Source organism: Seriola dumerili, unplaced genomic scaffold, assembly GCF_002260705.1.
Source record: "Seriola dumerili isolate Sdu_G_001 unplaced genomic scaffold, Sdu_1.0 BDQW01001125.1, whole genome shotgun sequence".
NCBI classification, from domain to species: Eukaryota; Metazoa; Chordata; class Actinopteri; order Carangiformes; family Carangidae; genus Seriola; species Seriola dumerili.
Window position 1 is genome coordinate 424,460 of NW_019175380.1, and position 21,870 is coordinate 446,329.

Sequence of the window (21,870 nt, forward strand, 5' to 3'; positions counted from 1 at the left end):
ATTAGAAATCCTCCTAGAACACAGCTGCTGGTTCCTTGGTGATCTGATGTGTTCCCTGTATAATTATGTTCCTTCATCATTATCTCTTACTTCAGTAGGAGACATGGTGCTCATATCAGTCGACCGTTATGTAGCTAATTTTGACCCTCTGCATTACACCACCAGAGTCACTGAGAGAAGAGTTAAACTCTGTGTTTGTCTGTGTTGGTCTGTTCTGTTCTCTACAACAGTCTCATAGTAAAGGATGACCTGACTTCTCCAGACAGACATAACTCCTGTTATGGAGAATGTGTGATTGTCTTGATCATACTGCAGGAGCTGTTTGACCTTGTTTTGACCTTTGTTCTTCCCATCACTGTCATCATAGTTCTGTACATGAGAGTTTTGTGTGGCTGTGTCTCAGGCTCGTGCCATGCGCTCTCACATTACAGCTGTCACACTGCAGCGTTCAGTGGCTGTAACCACAAAGAAATCTGAGTTGAAAGCGGGCCAGGATCTTGGTGTTCTTGTAGTTGTGTTTCTAATGTGTTTCTCCCATATTATGGTATTTCTCTTGCAGGATGATTTCCTCACTCCATCCACCTGTATATCTTGTGTACCATTTGTTCTATTTTAACTCTGTCTAAACCCTATAATCTACGCCTTGTTCTACCCCTGGTTTAGAAAAGTTATCAAACTCTTGTCACTCTGCAGATTCTGCAGCGCTGGCGCTCCGTGAGCCAACGTACTGTAGAGAAGGCTGTGGAGTGACTGAAATGATGAGTGTATGTTGAAAAAACATCTTTTTTAATCATGTTGTTCAATAAGTGAATTCACAAATCAAGAGATTAAAATATAGCCCTGTCAAGCTACAAACTCTACAGTACATGAACATAACAAACAAATTTGACACTGTTATTTCAGGAACTTAGTATGTTGGTATACATCTCTCTCTTCATCTACAATGTCGCCCTTTCATCGGTACCCAGGAGGGTCAACAACATAACCTCAGACGACTCTCAACGATCGTCATCCACCAGGGGCTCACCTGACCCTAACGACTGTCGTTCACAGGGGACAACAACAGGGTCACCTGACCCCTAACGACGGTCGTCCACATGAGACCACAACAATGGTCAGGTGAAACCAGTACTTTCACAGGTACTTTGGTGGACCCACCCACAAGAGGTTAAATACCTGGGTCCTTCTCCATTTTCTTGGTCAGACTAGTGCGGACTAGAGAGACCAATACATGATGAACTGATGAAGCCGCTTGGATAAGAGGCGAAACGTCTTCCACAGACAAATACAAGTCCAGTTGCCTTCGATTTAATTTAAGAGAGAGATTACTATGACCTGGACGAATGAGAACATTCACAAACATAAATCAGAGTGTGCAATGATGATGAGGTGGAATGTCAGTGCTGGCAGGGTGGGGTTGGTCCAGGATAGACCCACTGGGCTCAACCATATGGTATTCATGAGCTGTGGAACCGAACTGACGCTCCCTTTGGTTCTGGTTGTGTTTATGAACAGCAGTATTCCCCCTGCACACAGAGTGTCTTATGTAAGGCAACAGATACAGTGCAACTTGGTTTCTCCATAGTTTTGGTCAAAGACTGTGTTTGGGTTGAATGGCCTGAGTGATGGTTTCTTATTTGACACCAGTGCTAATCATGGGTTTGTCTGAGCATCAGCTAGTTCAATTCAATTTCATTTGTATAGCACCAAATCTTAATAAACATTATCTCAAGACACTTTACAAGGTAAGGTCAAGACCTATTATCATGGAGAGAAACCCAACGGTTTCCACAATGAGCAACAATGGGAAGGAAAAACAAGAAGAAACCTCTAGCAGAACCGTATTCAGGGTGGGCCGCCATATGCCTTGACCATTTGGGCTCATTGGTGTACTTGGTACCAGAGTACACAGGGCCAAAGATAGCTGATCAACTTTGTAGTGGTATCATCAGTCATATATCGTGTAAACTTGGTGATGACAGGAGAATCCTTGTGTCCCCAACTTGCAACCTCCTGTCCTGTGATGCTTTTTCTGAAGCTGCTGATTCCTAAATGTCTATGTGCTTGATATATTTGAATAACTGGATGTCTTCGTCTTTGGTGTGGATGTTAGCTGAAGACTCGCAGACCTGAGGCCAGCAGACATGAGTGCTGGCTGGAGGCTAGCAGGCCCAAGGCTAGCCAACCAGGATGCAGCAGACTCTGGAACAGGCTGGTGGCTTGTCAACTGCGAGATTGTCTGGGAATACCAGTTTTTTCTGAAGCTTCTCATTCCTAAGTGTTTATGTGCCTGATAAATTTGAATAACTGGATGTCTTCGTCTTTGGTGTGGATGTTAGCTTACATCCAAATTGGCCTCAACATTAAATATGGTGGCTGAGGTTCAAGGAAGCTCCTGCATGTTTCTTGGTGCTTCTCCATTTCTGATCCTCTCTTTTTTCACGGGGCTCTGACTTTGTGTCAATGGCTGTCGGGCTCTTGCTTCAAACTGCTGTGGGCTGTGAATCTACATTACGAATATGTGGACCAGAAAATGTCCTGTCAGAACAGAAATCTTGCAACACTAAAATAAATGGTTGAAGTTCTTTCAAATCACACTTACATACATTTCTTGGGGGATACTATGGTGGTGTAATGACCATTCTCACTGGTCCTCCACCCAATGGTGGCTAGGTACAAAGGGACGTATGGACAAGAGAGTGTAGTGAATAAACAAAGGGAGATACAAGAGAGAGAGAGAGAAAGAGAGAGAGAGAGAGAGAGAGAGAAAGAGAGAGAGAGAGAGAGAGAGAGAGAGAGAGGCAGGCTTTATATGACTCAGTTTTGTTCAGAAAGCTTCCAGAGCTGCAGCTCTCTGAAGATGGAGGTTGAGGACGGAGCAGAGCTCTGCTTTCCACTACTCCTCAACACCTCCTGCAGGAAGCCTGCCTCTCCTTGGCCTGAAGCTGTGCTCCTTCACATTGTACTGTCCTCCATCTCTCTGCTCACTGTCGCTCTCAACCTGCTCGTCATCGTCTCAATCTCCCACTTCAGGCAGACAAACCTTTCAGCTGAACAGCTTCTGTAGATGTACAAGGAGAATGATCTTAGAGCTTGTTGCACCTTGGCACTAGACTTATATCCTACCTTGGTGACAGTTTTGTATTGTAGATTAAATTGATTATACTTTAGTATACTGTGTTTTCATGATGTATTTCTTTTCCCTCCAGGCAGATCCACACTCCCACTAACATCCTCCTCCTCTCTCTGGCTGTCTCAGACTTTCTCGTGGGTCTCCTGCTGACGCCGGGAGAAATCCTCCTAAACACAGGCTGCTGGTTCCTTGGTGATCTGATGTGTTCCCTGTATAATTATGTGTCCTTCATCATTATCTCTACTTCAGTAGGAGACATGGTGCTCATATCAGTCGACCGTTATGTAGCTATTTATGACCCTCTGCATTACACCACCAGAGTCACTGAGAGAAGAGTTAAACTCTGTGTTTGTCTGTGTTGGTTCTGTTCTGTTCTCTACAACAGTCTCATAGTAAAGGATGACCTGACTCATCCAGACAGACATAACTCCTGTTATGGAGAATGTCTGATTGTCATTGATCATACTGCAGGAGCTGTTGACCTTGTTTTGACCTTTGTTCTTCCCATCACTGTCATCATAGTTCTGTACATGAGAGTGTTTGCGGTGGCTGTGTCTCAGGCTCGTGCCATGCGCTCTCACATTACAGCTGTCACACTGCAGCGTTCAGTGGCTGTAACCACAAAGAAATCTGAGTTGAAAGCGGCCAGGACTCTTGGTGTTCTTGTAGTTGTGTTTCTAATGTGTTTCTGCCCATATTATGTTGATACTCTTGCAGGAGATGCCTTGCTCACTAACTCATCTTCATCCTTTTTGCTCTATATCTTCTATTTGAACTCCTGTCTAAACCCTATAATCTACGCCTTGTTCTACCCCTGGTTTAGAAAAGTTATCAAACTGGTTGTCACTCTGCAGATTCTGCAGCCTGGCTCCCGTGAGGCCAACGTACTGTAGAGAAGCTGTGGAGTGACTGAGATGATGAGTGTATGTTAAAAAAACATCTTTTTTAATCATGTTGTTCAATAAGTGAATCTACAAAATCAAGAGATTAAAATATACCCCTGTCAAGCTACAAACTCTACAGTACATGAACATAACAAACAATATTTGACATTGTTATTTCAGGAACTTAGTATGTTGCTATACTCATCAGTTTCCTATAACCTGTGTCATCTTAAAGCAATCTCACATTGTTCATGTCATTTTATAAATCAGTTGTATGATCGATATCGTAAATCAAACATTAAACTATAACAAATGACTCACTGGCTGCTGCAGATATAAAACCTGTATGTTTTCAGTCATTGGTAGTCCTGAGGCTCATATTCAGCTTTTGGGATGACAGTAGGGTTTTATTTCCCTATGTCACTGATGAGAGTCATAAGCACCATGGACAATTTCCTGTTTCATATAATCTGTGAATTGAGCTATGGGTTAATTAATCAATATGTAATACACATTTAATAGTATTTCTAAGGAAACCCTTTTGTAGAAGGACACAATTCAACACATCAACAGAGCCACTAAAGGGATATTTTCACACAGAGCTGTAGCATAGCTGCTTTACTCAGTGCTTTATATCATTTCAGAGAGACACACAGAATTATCAAATTGATCAATGACAGTATTTATATTGCTTTTGCTTCACAACTCAATACAACATTCATTTTCTTGGGTCAGCTGCATTTTTCCTTCTCCATTATTATTCTTTTTTAAAATCAACTTAAACTGTTTTCAAATCATTCAAAATAAACCAATATTCCTGTCATCCCCGGTTAATATCATTTGAGATATTAACTCAAGATGCATTCAAAATGATGCTGTGTCTCACTCTACACCATGTTTAACAAGAGTAAGCAGCTACAGTTGGTTTAAATAGGTAGGTTTAAATGTCAGTGGGTATAATGCAATAAAGGGACTTCAAATGTCAGTTAAAATGTAATTTTTTTTAATGGAGTATAAGACATCAAACGCTTTGAAATTTGACACCCCTTTCAAGCTCATAATAAAATCACAATAACTAAATACATAAATCAGAGTGTGCAATGATGATGAGGTGGAATGTCAGTGCTGGCAGGGTGGGGTTGGTCAGGATAGACCCACTGGGCTCAACCATATGCTCTGCATGAGCTGTGGAACCGAACTGACGCTCCCTTTGGTTCTGGTCGTGTATATGAACAGCAGTATTCCCCCTGCACACAGAGATGTTCTTATGTAAGGCAACAGATACAGTGCAACTTGGTTTCTCCATAGTTTTGGTCAAAGACTGTGTTTGGGTTGAATGGCCTGAGTGATGGTTTCTTACTTGACACCAGTGCTAATCATGGGTTCGTCTGAGCATCAGCTAGTTCAATTCAGTTTCATTTGTATAGCACCAAACCATTTTTCATTTCATTTTCTACCACTCTTCTAGTAGGGTCGCGGGGGGGCTGGAGCCTATCCCAGCATCCTTTCGGGCGAGAGGACAGGTCGCCAGTCCATCGCAGGGCACACAGAGACAAACAACCATTCACTCTCACATTCATACCTATGGTCAATTTTGAGTATCCAATCAGCCTAGTCCCCATTTGCATGTCTTTGGACTGTGGGAGGAAGCCGGAGTACCCGGAGAGAACCCACAAAAGCACGGGGAGAACATGCAAACTCCACACAAAAAGACCCCGCGTCGGAGCCGGGACTCGAACCTGGAACCTTTTTGCTGTGAGGCGACAGCACTAACCACTGCACCAACGTGCCGCCAGCACCAAATCATAATAAACATTATGTCAAGACACTTTACAAGGTAAGGTCAAGACCTATTATCATGGAGAGAAACCCAACGGTTTCCACAATGAGCAACAGTGGGAAGGAAAAACAAGAAGAAACCTCCAGCAGAACCGTATTCAGGGTGGGCCGCCATATGCCTTGACCATTTGGGTTCATTGGTGTACTTGGTACCTGTTGACCTTGTTTTGACCTTTGTTCTTCCCATCACTGTCATCATAGTTGTGTACATGAGAGTGTTTGTGGTGGCTGTGTCTCAGGCTCGTGCCATGCGCTCTCACATTACAGCTGTCACACTGCAGCGTTCAGTGGCTGTAACCACAAAGAAATCTGAGTTGAAAGCGGCCAGGACTCTTGGTGTTCTTGTAGTTGTGTTTCTAATGTGTTTCTGCCCATTTTATGTTGATACTCTTGCAGGAGATGCCTTGCTCACTAACTCATCTTCATCCTTTTTGCTCTATATCTTCTATTTGAACTCCTGTCTAAACCCTTTAATCTACGCCTTGTTCTACCCCTGGTTTAGAAAAGTTATCAAACTGGTTGTCACTCTGCAGATTCTGCAGCCTGGCTCCCGTGATACTGACATGACACCTGCTCTATTGACAAAGTAACGAATAAGGTCATGGTGTTCAGTGAGTGAATTATGAAATCCAGAAAGGAACAATATGAAGTATAAATTGTATGTGATCAAAAGCACCTGTAGAAATTATTTCCGGCACTCTGTGTCACATAATATGTTGAATCTTTTTTAATTGTTCATTAAGTGAATTCATAAAGTCAAAAAGAGTGAAGTGATAGTAATATATTACTATGCTACAGGATTATTAAGCGATATTTTGATGTTACAGCTGGGTGTGTTGTTTATTCAAGAAGTAAAAGTAAAATCTTTGTGGAGTGCAAGTAGCAGAAAATATTGAAGTAAAGTACCTAAACATTATATGAAGGCGCAGTGCTTGAGTAACTGTATTTAGTCACTTTTTAGAGACTGGTCCAGTCGGATCAGCTGGTTTGTCCAGAGACAGAGCCGAGTGAAGCACTGCACATTAACCATGGTGCAATAACCACCAGCAAGTGACTGCGGTCAGTATATGAAAAGTTACAGCTGCCTGTGTAGAAGTTAAGACAGTATTAACATGAAATATAACAGGTTACACTAAGAAACATGATTTCAAAATGATTTGTGCATTTGTTATTGTTAATAATAAACAGAAAAGTTTACAATAAGACTTCAATGTGTGGCTTATATCAGTGCTGGATCTTTGAGTTTGAAAGAACACCCATGCAGTTAACAGTTAATATACAATATTATCCTCAGTCAGGGAAAATGTGAGAATAAAGGCATGAGATGGGTTGGGGATACATGTTTTAATTTCTTTGATTTCTCTTCATATTATTAAAATATCAAATACTGTCAAGAGGAATTTGTCAGTGCTGTCATAGTGAAGCGATGAGCAGTTACTTTTTTGTTGTTGTAAAGACATAATCCACATACGCAGACAGATTACCCACTGACACATTCAGCTGTTATGGGTGGATGTCAGAAACATGATATTGAATGTGGTCTGCTGATTCACCAGGAGATGGAACTGTTGGCTCAATTTTTCCACGAGCAGCTGAGACGGTGAAGTTCAGTGAGTAGGAGAGATTTACCACATCTCAAGAGGTACTAATTAGAAATGTTTGATTTTCACATTTCACATTTTGCTGTTCAGACTTTGACACTAAAGCAAGGGATGAAAACCTTTTTTCCAGGCTCTGTAAATAAGGATCCCAGCTGCTGTGATTCCACCAGGGTCACATATTTTCTCCACAACCCTCTCCACCACCGGAGGTCTCCGTTTCTCCCTCTGCACAGTAACACATTTCCACTCTGACCACACGGGGCCTGTTCCGCCTGTCTGACTCTGTCGTCTGGCCTTTGAAGCACACACCCACCTCTGCCGTACATTTACCTCAAGTCTGAACACGCTGGAGCAGAGCAGCAGCTCCTCGTTTACTGACTGACAGGACTCACTGTGTGGACACGTTTCACCAGAGACAAACAGAGATGAATACAATCAGCAGTGACAACATTAAAAAGGTCTAAACCACTTAGAGGACAACAAACCATTCACCATACTCATACAAGTTTTGAGCCATAGGTTCTCTTGCTAGATTTCCAGTTCCCTTACACAGGAGGTCTACGGTTTAAACCAATGTTCTCAAACGTTGTTTGAAATCGTTTAACCACTAAAACAAAACTCACGGACCACCTAACTCCCCGAACATCCCCAAAACCAAGAGAGCTACTGCTTCAGTTGTAACGCGATAAGCTCTCTCAGGCATTTTGATGCCTTTAGTGGATCCGTCGGTTACAGTGAAAGTCCAACAACACTGCAGAACAATCCATTCAAACAATAACGTTTGACTACAAATGCCAGTTGATTTAATATTGATATACACTATTCAGTATTCAGTGAGTGATTACTACAGACAGTTTCAGAAACACTAAATTTAAAAACATGATATTTTAACAAATTTACTCACAGACCACCAGGGGTCAGTTGCGGGCCACTCTTTGAGAAAGTCTGGTTCAGACCATTTTGTCATGTTGTTTAAGTCTCAGTTGTGAATGCATACATCAAAAGACACTGCATTCTTTAAAATTTTATTCTAATTTTATCAAAAAACAAACTGAAACATCCTGGAAATATAAAATGAAACCCCCGAGTGGAGCCGACTTCCAGGTCGAAAAATACACAGTTGCCGGAGAGGAGAAATCTCACAACGTGCTGCTGTTTTGGAGAATATATCTGAGGCCTTCTAACAGTCAGAGTCACTTCATCACAATTAAGTTGCAGTTTAAGATCAATTTGAATTTTACAAACAACCACAGGAAACAAAAAACTACTTTAGAGTTGTCTGCTATTATATTTGTTGTTTGTATTTAGTGGATAAAGTTTGTAGTACTGATATTTTTGAAACAGTATGCAAGTAGTAATGCATCGTGTTTCAGGAGTCACTATGAGATCTACACCTGGGGTTCACAACCTGTTTTTCCACCCTTGATATTTTTTAGATTTTAGATTTTGTTGTGGAGCAGCCAGCTGGTGAGGACGGGGGTTAAATCGTGGTCTGAGGTGGTTATATAATGATTATACTAATTCTAACAAACAAACACACGGGACACTTTGCGCTCGTGCTAATGAGCCGTAACAATCATTACTGCTCGTGGACTTTTATGGTTTACAGTTAACGTGAATCCTAAAAACGACAACCAGTAATCAGCGTTCTAATACACCTAAAGCGTCTGCAACACACACACAAACCACGCCTCTGTGGCCCGTTGTGTTTGTGTTTAACTCGACGTGTCTGGAGCTGCTCCACATTCCTCCGCCTGTGTGTGTGTGTGTGTGTGACGATCCACTGACAACCAAGAGCGCCCGGCTGTTTAACGGGCAGAGCAGACGGTGCATGTCAGTCTTCTCTCTCAGGGATTGGTTAAACCGTAGGATACTGACATGTTATTGTTGTATGAAAACCAACGTGTTGTAAAATATACAACGTCTCCCCTCAGGCTAAAATCTGAAGCAGGAGCTACAGTACGCAGTGTCCTCTCTTAACCAAGGCACAGTTTCTTCATCTGTTCTTCAACTCCTGCACTGACGTTTATGGTAAAGTCATAGATATGCAGTTTTTATAGAATTATAGAAGTCAAACCTCCTTATTCAGTGTGTCACTGTGTAGCAGCCAACTCTCATAACTCAGAGTAGTGGAGTCTTTCAGCTGATGCTCACAACAACCTGACAACAGGATGACTTTAGGAATAAAATCATTCATCTTCTATTCATCGAGCAGCTGCATAATCCAACTTCAAGATTTACTGAAGCAAACATCTGGCTGGAAACACAATGAACCTACAACATCATCACATGCTTCCAAACATGATTTAACACAAAGATGCAGAAAAAAAAACAAACAACTAATTTTTATTGATTCTCACAGGATCACAGTTTAGTCTTCTGGATTTGAATACTTTGAAATTCTCCACGTGCTGTTGATCTTCAAACTTCAGCGTCTTCATCGTCTGTCAGTGCAGAAACACGAGCAGGTCGGCGCGAGACAAAAAGACGCCACGATGCAGAGACTCGTGTAATTAATGTGAACGCCGTCTGCAACCAACGCTGCTGTTATTCAGTTTCCACAGAACCTACGGGATTACAGAGCCGTTCGTCATGCATTCCTTTCAGGTGTGTGTGTCACACTGACTCTGTGCGTAAGGTCACAGTCTGGATTGATTGTGTAAAAGTAGATATTCCAATTGTTCCAGTTCAGACGCCACATCCTTCAGAGGCGGGATGTGAAGAGCGACACAGTCGTCCTGCTTCGAGAGCTCCCTCAAATGTGTGCTCCAACAGGTGGATCCTTCGTGGCCCAACATATCCCAAGATTCATTGCGCGCCGGTAATGAAAAAAACATGTCAGCAAACAGAGCCTGAGGATCCCACTGTTAAATGTAAGTATTGTGTTTCAGCTCAGTTCAACAGCGAACACTACAACTGTTAAAACCAAGAGACTTAAAACCTCAAGTTTTTGTGAAAAAAATGTTACGTGTTGTCAAGGTTTCTAGGCAACAGGAGCTGCGCTTTGCGACGCAGCAGTAAAGGAGGTGACATAAAGCAAATACTCACTCCCCCAAACATGTTGTTCTAAAACATGTTCAGACCAGACGAACATTAGACCTTTGACACATGAAGTTAAATCTCAGCCATGTTTTGTGTGTCACTTCTCGCCTGTTTTCATTAGTCCAGAGACCAGACGGACTCGTTAGTGATTCCTTCCTCGTCAAAGAGCTTGTAACTTGTCACTGATCAGACAAGAGCAATCCGACGACCGAGTCATGTGGCGTGTTCCTTCCTAGTGTTAGGGTTAACACACGTGTTCACATGTAAGAGAGCTTAATGCTACAGGACACAACAGTGGTCCCAAGCACCTGTGTTGTCAAAGACAATATTGAACAGGAGGCCTTTTCCCCTCCCCACAAAAAAACTATGATTATAGAAACAGTCATTTCTACTTCCACACCTCCTTCCAGATAACCTTAGTCATTACTTGACCCCCCCCCCTCCCCCCCTCTCCCCACTGCTCCTCGCCTCCTTTTACAACTTAACAAGACCAAACATGTTTTTGAACTCAGGACTTCATTTTCATTTCAGGAGGAGAAATGGGGGGGGGGGGCAACAACGTGTCATACTGATGGCTTGGCTGAGGATCAGTGTGTTTTATTCATGCCAGGGGGTGTACACACACACACACACACACACACACACACACACACTCCACCATCTCACCCTCAAATGAGAGCTGACGTTCCTCTCAGGGAAGCCGCCTCTGACCTTGTCACCCTTCATTTTAAAATGAAACACTTCCTGTGACTCAGTCATGTATTATTGAGATTATTTTACTGATCCATTGTTATTTTATAATTGCAACTTTCTCTCCTTGCACAGCCGGTGAAACGAAACTCTACTTAGCTAAAAAAAAAAAAGAAAAAGAAAAAAGATAAGACCTCAAAACATAAAATGCGCCTTCTGCCTCACCGATAACAGGAGCAGGACATTTTCATGGAAAGGCTGCAGACTGAGTTTGTGTCTCTTGGGTCCAGGGTCCCTCCCAGGCTGGAGCTCTGTTCCTGAGTCGACAAAGCTTTGCACAGAAGGGTGTTATGGGTAACTGTAACAGAGCAGAGGAAACCAAACAACTCTTCAAGGCGCTGCATGTCATCACCCGTCTTGTCATTGTCCCGTACATTCACAAAGCAATTTCCCTACGGAGACTGTATAAGTTTTTCTCATTCTGATGTATCAAAGTTTTAATCTGGAACTTTTCCACATGAAAATTTCTAAAAACAAGATCTATGTTCTACATGTCGTTGAGTTGCATTCTTACATATTCCCAAATGTTTCCATCGATTCTCAAACCAGAGAAATCTTGTTGTTTAAATCACAGTAGGTTTCATTTGGTCGCCTGTCAGTGACATCATATGCTCCATGTGCATGTGTCCAAGCTCAAAATGGACTTTTATCCAGTTTTAAGTTGCATTTTTAAGATGGATTTTTTATACATTTGAAGATGAAGGATTTTAGTCGTCCGATGTCTGGATCTGAAGTTATCTGAGAAAAAAAAACTAAGAAAATGTTCAGCAGCTCATCTCTGAGACGTTCCTTTGTCTGCTGAACTGTGCGGGTGAAACTGCTTTATGGGTGTTTCTGCCGGTTTTAATCCCCTGGTGTGTTTGTTATGGAGAGGAGGACACCTCTGTGGATCATTCAGCTCCATGTAAAAGTTAGTGGAGTGGTGGCGTCCGGGTAGAGCGTGCAGGAGAAATTAAACATAAAATCAACACGGCCACTCGCTTTCCTGTGAATTCTCCGGTCAATAACCTCCTCTACTCACACGGGGCGCAATCCGACGTCACACAGACTTTATACCAGGGAGCTGGAAGGGCGAAGTCGGTTCCAACACTCGCGTCCTCACACACTGCTCCTCTGGGTGACGTCCAGGTAAGTTCAGGGTTACAGTGCACGTGTGAAAGCATTATGAGTCATAAATCAGAACATGTTGAGACAAGTCTCAAACAACAGCAGCACAAAAAAGAAAAAAAAAAAACAGCTTATGTAACGAGCACATCACTGACGAGTGAAGAAGAAGCTGAGCGCTGCAGCTGGAGGCTGTCGACCAAACTGATGAATGAGTTAAAGGCCAAAGACATGAAGCACATAAATATCTGACACAGACTTTAATGGTTTGTGAAGCTGGTTTTCCTCAGGGTGTACTAAAGCCGTACGGCTGCTAAGCAACCCACTGGTGTTCACCTCATTCTTATCTACAATTATAAACTATAGTGTACCCAGTGTAATAAAAACAACATTGAAATCATGCCTGTACTGAGGTGTTTCCAGACCTTTAAGGTCTCAGCTAAATGGAGGTTACCGTGTCACTTCAGTTTACAGCAGCTGGAGCTGGCGTCTTCCCCCGGGCAACAACAGCAACAGCACTGATGCATCGGGGGTTTGTTATGACACTGAAATGAACCTCAACATGTGATAAACTGACTTCAACCAAACACACGTCGAGATGTTGTAACGTGAAGCTAAATATGATTCTCAAGTTTAGCTCAAGAGCTAAGCTAAAAAATGCCTTGTTTTAATGATAACGATCGAACGTTCAGGACTGGACTGAGAGCAGGGGAGCTCCGTTTCTCTTCTCTGTTTGACAGATGACAGATCACTTTTCAATTCACCATCTGTCTCTCAACTCTGCTTCCTCTTAATTCTTCCTGGTGCTAACCAGCTGTCCATTTTGATTCTCCAGCTTTTGCCATGGATGTGATCTTTTAGCGCGCAAGTCAGACTGAACACGATTTCAATTTGGTCTGGCCAATGAAAGGATTTTAAAAATCATTTCATTTTAAAACCTCATTTATATTTTAATTGTTTTTTTTATAATTAATTTATAATCATCGCCTGCAGGCTGGGAACCACTGGTGCAGACTGATGAAAGTTTAGCAAACATAGATTTTGGAAAATGGACGCCACACAGAGGATAAACCCTTTAGATTCAGGTCACTACATGCACGGTCTTTCCTCCATCTTTACATTTATTGTTTTACACTACTTGTGTCAAAGATCTTCTCTGGTGTCGAGCAGCCACTAAAGACTTCAAGAAACTTTTGGTCTCGCAAGTATGACAAAATGAAAAGTTGGTGCATACAGTATAAACTTTCTCCCAAAAAGGATCGGCTGTTGCTAATATACAAAATAGCTGCATGTGAACCTGAAGTGTGTGAATACAGCTGCACTCAGTACATGTAAAGAGGGAGAGTCCTTTGTATTCTCTTGTTATTTTGCTGTGAGTTCAGCAGAAACTTTGAATGCTGTGTTTCAGTGCTGCTGTCAGTGAACCTGTTCGCCTCTGCCTCCATGAATCATCTTTATGTTTGTGTTTAATCAGAGCGAGAGCCTCGTTTCCCTCCCTCCCCGCCGCACTTTGAAACAGGCTTCAGGCTTTGAAGTGTGAATAGTAGCCAGCACATTGAAATCAGCGGGACACGTCCAATTATGAACCAACCCTGCTGGGTTACAGGAACTTCAGGATTCCTCCAAACACCGTGACTCAACCTGGGGTCAGACTAACCCCACCACCACCACCCCCACCTCCACCCTCAGCTGTGTGGAGGCCGCAGGTCACACTGGGCCCCGAAGCCTCGTTAGCACTCTGTAATTAGTTGCTGAAGAAAGTGAGGACGAATTTGTGTCACAGAGAGCGAAATGCACCTTTTGTTGTTGTTTTTTTTTTTGTTAGGTTTTAAACTTAGTTGGTGGCTGAAGTGCAGGTGAGAAACCCAGAGACTGAACAGTCACCAAGCCTCCAGTGTAGAGCACTTTTACCTTTATTGATTTCTAATTTGGCCGTCCTCTCTGGGCAGGATCGCTTGTTTTGTTGCTCGTCTGCCGGAGCTCTGATCAGGGGATTCCAACAGTTGTTGTGTTTTCTTGGACCTATGTTGATCTTCATCTTCATCACACAACATGTGTTCTGTAATGACTCAGCAGAGGTGTACTGTCGTCCTCTGATTGGATGATTGAAGCAGCTCCTGTATGTTGCAGTGTCTCAGCACTAAGTGAGACAGCATGCACCTGTGACTCGCTCAGGTGTGCAGAGATTTAAAGATAAACGATTTAAAAAATATTTTGCATTTAAGGTTTTCAAGGTGTGTTCCCAGATGTTGCAGATGTGGCAACTACACATGTGAAAACCAGTAGTTTAAGGCATTTAGTGTCTCCAGATGGAGAGAGTGAAGTCTGATAAATGTCCTCAAGTGATGTCACCTGAGTCGGCGTCGGTTTGGTGTGAAAAATACAAGTTTGAAAGAGTGAAAAACTCTGGGGGTGTGGCGTTAAGAAGAGGTGGAGTGACCTCTGACCTCTGCAGCCAGCTCCTCATCTCTGCTCCAAGAGTTTTGTGTTCTCTCATATTGAGCATCTCTGTAAATGTACTTATTCTATCCAATAAGTCAAAAGAAATAAAACCCACTTCAAAGACCGATGTGTTCTGAGCTGTCAGAGTTCTGCTACCAGAGCTGACCCTCAGATGTGTAAGAAGAGGTTTTGGTTGCATTAGTGCATTGTAGATGTGAGATTAAATAATAATTAGTAATAATTGTAATTATTTGTGTCTCTTGTTGTTTGTTAATCTACCTGCTGGTTCTTGTTGGACTCCTTTACCCTCTCAGCCTCTCATCATTCCTCTACAACAAACCGGGGAATCTGTGTGATGTTTGTTCTCAGGTGGCAGATCCACAGCCCCGTCTATTCGCCGTTAACATTTTCTGCTCTACTTCCACCTCTCCCCCCCGCAGGGCACAAACAACCCTGGCAACAAGCGGCGGTGTCGAAAGGGGACTGGATGGTTGCATGTGTGACTCCATGCTGAGCGTCTTGTCTGATTGGCCGACGCAGCTACAACCGATAAAATGCAACGCGAGCAGAGCTCTCAAAACAAAACTGTTGGCGTTTCACGATAGGCTTCGGCGGAGCTTCTTCACCGGCTCATTGTCTCTGCAGGAGGTTCCAGCTGTGCTCGTGTTATCGTGTTAACAGGATAACACAGAGTCTGATATCCTACTTAAACCTGCTGGGTCACGGTCCCCCTCTGACCTCCTGACCTCACAGACTCCCACATACTTCAGATTAAACATCTTACAGTTTTGTGCTGTGCCATTTATTTTGAATTTTCACACCTTCAGGCTCGTGTCTGTGAACGCTCACCTTCCTCTTTGAACTTTTCTGTCTTCAAAAGACAGAGATAATCCAATTAGCCTCAGCGATTGTGATGCCTGGATATGATGCCTGGGAGCTCCCAGCCTCTTGGAAAAGAAAAGCGTCACCCAAGTACTCCCAGTGAACTCAGCAGAACCAGGTCACCCTCAGAAGAGAGGGGGCCCGAGCACACATCCATCACAGCTGCACAGACACACAAACTGGACAGGTGACGGTAGTTTACCTGCCTCTTTGCCCCGCACACTGTCACACTGGGACTTCCTGTCTGTCTCTGTCAGGGCTGTTTGTATGGAGACTCCTCTCACAAAGAGCCTGTTCTGTTAGTCCAGTACCACTACTGCACACAATAAACCAACAGCATGAGCAGAGCAATGACACATCTGACCCAACACAAAACAAGCTAGCAGCTCTGTGGGGTTGTGTTTAAAGATGCAACAGTGCTTTGAGCTAAATGCTAATATCAGCATGCTAACATGCTCACCATGACAAAATGTTAAAGGGGCTATTTGTAAGTTTTATCTGCAGCCAAACGTGGTTTCTTGCTGGGAGCAGGTGGGAGTGATTGTGCCTTAACAAGAGCTTCGACTGGGGCTAGCTGGTTAGCATGCTAACTTCAGTAGAATAAAATACATGATAGAGGCAAGAGTTAACATTGGTGTTTGTTTCCACCTCTGGAGACAGATGTTTGTGAGTAAAAGAATGAAGTTTGCTGCTGAAATCTCAACGTTTCTTCTAGACTGGAAAGTAAACAGCTGCTAATGCTAACGTTTGCTATGTAGCGATAGCGAAACTGACAATTAACTCCTTTAACATGCTGATCTTTAACTGTTTTGCATGTTACCTTGCTGTCATTAATGTGTCCACCTGTGCATGTCCCTTAAATGTTCACATATTATTCTCACAAAAGTCAGTTACACAGAATGTGATGACTTTGTGTTATCTCGTCATGTGCAACAATTGCATCTCAAACCACAGGATCATTTTTAATTTTGATCTTGCAACTCCTCCTTTTTAGTTGGAGTTGCTGATAGGTGGAGTCTGTAGCTCGTGGACAGAGCCAGGCTTAACTGTTTCCCGCTCTTTCCAGATAACCTAAGCTAACTGGCTGCAACTTAATATTTAATTTACACTTTTGGCAATAAAGTGATTAAGTATGTATCCCAAAATGTAGAACATAAAGTTTTCTGTGTTTGTACAGCTGTTCAATCAGCAAACAACACAATCAGGACATAAAGGGAATAAGAGTGAGCTGAGCTTTGAAGACTTCCTGCTAACTGCGACGAGAGACAGTGATGGATGTGGACGTGTCGTGTCTCCTGGACTGAACCGTCTCTGCCTCAGAGATCAAAAAGCTCTTTGAAATCCCTGAAGCTGAATCCCTGAGACAATGACTGATGCTCAGTGCAGCTGACTGAATAAGAAACACCACTCACAATCTCTTTTTTATACTCACAGGTTCATCGAGCGCACAAGTCAACATCAAAGATCAAGAGCAGTAGTTTAATTTATAGATTATTGATGGTACTATTGATTGTTTACTAGATTTAATACAACACTGAAAAAAAAGAACAAAAATAATATTTCAATATTAATATTTAATATATTTTTTATATAATATTTAGTTGGTGGGTGTAGGGACTATAGGTACTAAATCTCTTCAGCTGTTCAATAAGTTAAAATGCACGGAGATCAGATTAAGACTTGCAAGGTAAGAGCGAGTTAGCATGTTAGCGTGTTAAAGGAAGACTTTAAACGAAAGGTGCTAACAGTCAGTTTGAGGATGATGGGAATGTCATTTGTTTTTAACAATAAACCAAAGTAATGGACACAGTAAAAGAACATGAACGTCTGAACCACATTTTGTGGTAATTTATTCAATAGTTGTCGAGACTTTTGTGCCACTAGAGAAAAAATGGCGTTTTAAAACTAGAGAAAAGTTTGAAACGCTGTTTTAGACTGAAAACTAATCAGTGTGGACGTAGCCATGAAGAACTGAGCGGTGATGGAGGTGTTGGAGAAGAAGATTTGACTCGCAGAGATTGAGTCACAGAATCATCAGCTGGCGAGGGAATGAAGATAATCTCCGTGTAATATTCAAAAACATATTTTCTGTACTTAGAGAAAAAAAGGCTTTGAAAATAATAATCTCCTTAGAGCTGTGTGCTGTTATTTTTTTAATCAGAACCTTCTAGGGATAAAAATTTAAAAACAGACAAAATGTGGGATTTGATGTTTAGTGTCTCAGACCTGCACTTTAGCGTCACAGTAAAGAGGAGGTTTATTAAAAGCTTGAGTCACCTGCAGATCTCAGATCAGCCTGGTGAGGTCACATGATGTCGACTCTGTGTTGAGTGATTAGATGAAAAATCTGAAAAGAAAAAAAAATCCTGCACCTCTTTGATCAGTTGACCTGCATCAAAGCCTCATCGCTCCGTCCCTGCAGCGCCGCGGGTCAGCTGCTGAGCAGATTGTCTTCACGTCAACACAGGCTTAGTCTTCCACAGCACGCCACATTTAACCCGCCGTTAACCCCGTCTGCTGCTGCTGCTGAAGTCAGACTCACAAACACAATCTCCAGGAAAATAAAGAGAGAAAGTGACATTTTCAGATGCATGAGTCGTTCCTCGCCGTCGTCTCTGTCTGGATCAGCTGCTGTGACGGCATGATATGTAAAGGTTCTAATCTTGAGTCTCCGTCCTAATTAAAGCTTTTTAAAACATGTTTGATATATTTGACCGATGATATCACTTGTGTGCCGTCCAGGGGACATGCACCAGTAATTTAATCAACCTCAATTGACGTCTCTGTTTTACAAAGGTCACTCGCCTCCAGTTCCCTCTCGCGGGGTCGTCTCCCTTCAGATCTGGTGTCTGAGCAGTGGTTCAATGTGTTGTCTGGTGGATTTACTACAAGCTGGTTGAATCAACTTCTACGTGTGGTTTGTCCAGTTCTGTGTGCGGTGGTGTTCGGCTTTTCAACATCACGCCAGGAACACAGCGCCTACGCTGTGTGTGTGTGACGGCTGACGTCGCTGAACTGCTGCGTCTCTGCTGCTGCTGCAGCTCTATCTCTCTACATAGAGTTTGTCAGTTACTTGAATGTTGGATTTATTTTCATTACTAATTAATTTTTGACAGAAAACGTTATTAAAATGTCACTGTCTCCAAATGCAGCTGCTAAAATGGTTAAAAAATATTTATTATTATTATTATTATTATGATTATTATATAGTCTGTCATATTCAATTCCTAGACGTTCTGCAGCCGCCACGCAGCCAGTGTGTTCTCGGCCTTAGAGTTGCTTATTTTCAACCTGGTTTGTGCCTCTCTTGCATTCAGATATGTCACATCTGACACCGTTGCATCGATGCTCAGGTCTGAAATAAGTCAAATGGAGCATTGTAATAGTTCAGGAGCTGCTTGAATGTATTTAATCATCAGAGTCTCAGATAGAAAAACCAATGACTGCGTGAGAAGAACAAACCAAAAGCTGATGTTTGTCTGATTGTTTGTTGATCTCAGAGTTTTAAAATTCACATTGTGTCTTCCAGAAATCAGATCATCCGTCACACGTGTTGTTAAACCTACGAAATGAAGCAGGCGTCTCTGTGGTTCAGACAGACGCTGTGTGAATAACAAACCACTTTATTTTTATTACCAGCTGTTTGGTTTCTTCTTGTTCTCCTGCTCACGCTGACTCTGTCCTCAGCCTGTGGCGAATTCACACCGAGCTGCTTTGTAAAATCTAGGCATTTTGGAAACTTCCCCATCATTACTCCACAGTAACTTTTATTTTTTGTTGTAGTTTAGTGCAAATATTTGTCTCTGCTTCTCAAAGCCTTCATCCCTGTTTCAAACATCAGGTTAACAGATATGTAATCCCTCCATCTCCAACCCACACTGAGACAATCACTGTTTATGCCAGAAGAAAAAAAAAAAACATCCATGCATTTCCACTAAGTATTTTGAATTCAAGAAAACAGATTCCTGTCACTGCTGGTGGGCGACGCTGAAATACAAACATCTTCTGCACGGCAACCAGCGTGCAGCTGCTGACACAGTTAATTGTGATTGGTGGAGCTGAACGGCTCTAAAACAGGCCACAGTGAAACTGAAGTCCACAGCAGCAACTTGACCTTCACCGCCAAAGGTCAGATGCCAAACGGAGGCGTGAATCATCATTAATGCTCCTTTTATTTTCCCCTCCGCCTTGTGTGGACACTCACACACTTAACACGCTGATCTGCGTCATTGACAAAAACACGTGAGTTAACGCTCCACCGGTTTCACTGTATCACCGACAGCTGAAGCAAAAACGGAAGCAAGAAACATTCACACGATTGTCATTGACGTTTTTTCAATCTGAGCCCTGAAGCCTCAGAGAGGGAGCGATGGGTGAGTGACCTTCACGCCTAGAGAGCTGCAGTATGGACTGTATGATGTTACTGGGTCATTCAGTTCATGGAGCCATATAGAGTTTTTTCTCTCTCTCTCTCTCTCTGCCAGCACTGAAGTCATGTGTCACACATATCCTCTGCAGTGAAGCTCTGCTGATTTCACACGTTTAAAACCAGTCAAGACAGCAGGGTTTTAACTTTGACAGTGACAGAAAGACACGATCTTTAATGTTAGAGACTAAACGAAAACTTTCAGTCTTTTTTTAAAAAAAAGGGAGGAAGTTAAAAACAGAGTGGGAGGAGTCTAAAATGTTTTGCAGTCCTTGTTTCCGGAGCTGAATAAAGCAGACTTTAATGAGCAATGGCCTTGATGCACTGCAAACCATTTTATTCAGATGGTTCAGATATTAAGAGGGCGAGGATACTCTCGACACCAAAACAATAAAACTGCACCGTACCTGTATATGATATGGAAAACTAAATTTTAAAACAAGTCTTTGCTGGGCTGCGTCGACTTCCCACTTTTAAGAAGAGGAAATTACGCCAAAATCAGAAAGCAAAAAACGAGCCCACAGGTCGTGTGTGCAGCAGATTATTGTGACCCATTGTTACGTTTTGTTGCTAGGCGACATCTAGTGGTCCTAGTAATGATGACAGGACCGAAGGGAAAAGTGTCGGTGACGTAGTGTAAAGAGAGACACAGTCCAGACTTACATTTTCATTATTTCATATTGTATTTAAACAAGTTGCTAACCAAAAAACAAAAACACCTCATTAGTGATGGAAAGTTATGTGATCTTGTAAAAGTGAAATCCTGCAGCTGTGTCTAATAAAGCTGGAGCTGATGAGACAGACTCACCTTGTCTGGGATATTTCCTCTCCACTTTACAGCGCGTTCAACATTAATGAACGTTTCCTGTCTGGGATCATTACAACAGGAGAAAGGTTTCAGTCTTTTGTGCTGTGAAAGTTCAGTAAGTAGCTGTTTTTTTTTTAATTAATATTCTAACGAGCACATCGATATTATGGACCAACATTATAACTTTTTGTTTACATTATCACTTTGATCACTCCTCGGTTCCACAACCTCGTCTCTTAGAAATGACATTTATACGACTCTGATGTGCAGCAGGAAATACATTCGGAGCGGAACAAATGTTGTTAATCAACAAATCTGCAAAGTTGCTGAATGTTCAAAGGTTCATTCTTGATCTCAGAAACAGTCGTTTATTAAAAGGAGAAAAAAATCATAATGATAAATAAATTCTTAATATTTGTGCCTGAGGAAATCAGGTCGGCTGAATCTGTGTGACCTCCTTTCAGTCTCTTCTGAAAACTTACTTTTATCACAGTTTTTCCTGGTTTTACTTTGTGTTTTATTTCTGTTAAAATGACTCGTTTTTATAATTGTTTTAATTGTTTTATCTTTGAAACCTATTTTTATTGATTCTGTTTCATTGCTGCCTTCGTCAAACACTTTTAACTTCGATTTTGAAAAGTGCTCTATAAACGAAGATTATTATTATTATTATCGTTATTATTATATATTAAGTAAATGATCATATTTTGTATGATTACAATTGTGTCATATTATATAGGCTGTTATATCTGTTTATGTTATGATCTGTTATAAACCATCTATTAATTATTTATTTACAGCTTATAAATATTAAATATGACAGTTAAAATATAGTGTGACCATCATGTTGTGCTGGTCTTAAATGATCCACCAGATAAACCCTCGTATTTCTTCTTCTACATCCAGGAGCTGTGTAACCTCCAGTCCTCCGTCCTCCTCTCCAGGCAGTGAGCTCTGCA

General features: G+C 42.0%; 1 protein-coding gene and 1 pseudogene across 1 annotated transcript; both read left to right on the top strand.

Annotated features, from left to right (window-relative positions):
• Window positions 1-718, top strand: part of LOC111237968 — a 7,997-nt pseudogene extending 7,279 nt beyond the window's left edge.
• Window positions 719-2,860: 2,142 nt separating this feature from the next.
• LOC111237987 (trace amine-associated receptor 13c-like) lies at window positions 2,861-4,026 on the top strand. The gene is made up of 2 exons (XM_022767325.1): window positions 2,861-3,033; window positions 3,210-4,026. The coding sequence occupies exons 1-2, from the start codon at window positions 2,861-2,863 to the stop codon at window positions 4,024-4,026; spliced, it is 990 nt and encodes a 329-aa protein (XP_022623046.1).
• The last annotated feature ends 17,844 nt before the right edge of the window (window positions 4,027-21,870 follow it).

Excerpts from the sequence above, each read along its gene's own strand:
- LOC111237987 (XM_022767325.1), top strand. The coding sequence starts at position 2,861 with ATGGAGGTTGAGGACGGAGCAGAGCTCTGCTTTCCACTACTCCTCAAC. Across the intron at positions 3,034-3,209 it reads GTCTCAATCTCCCACTTCAG|GCAGATCCACACTCCCACTA; the intron begins GCAGACAAACCT and ends TTTTCCCTCCAG.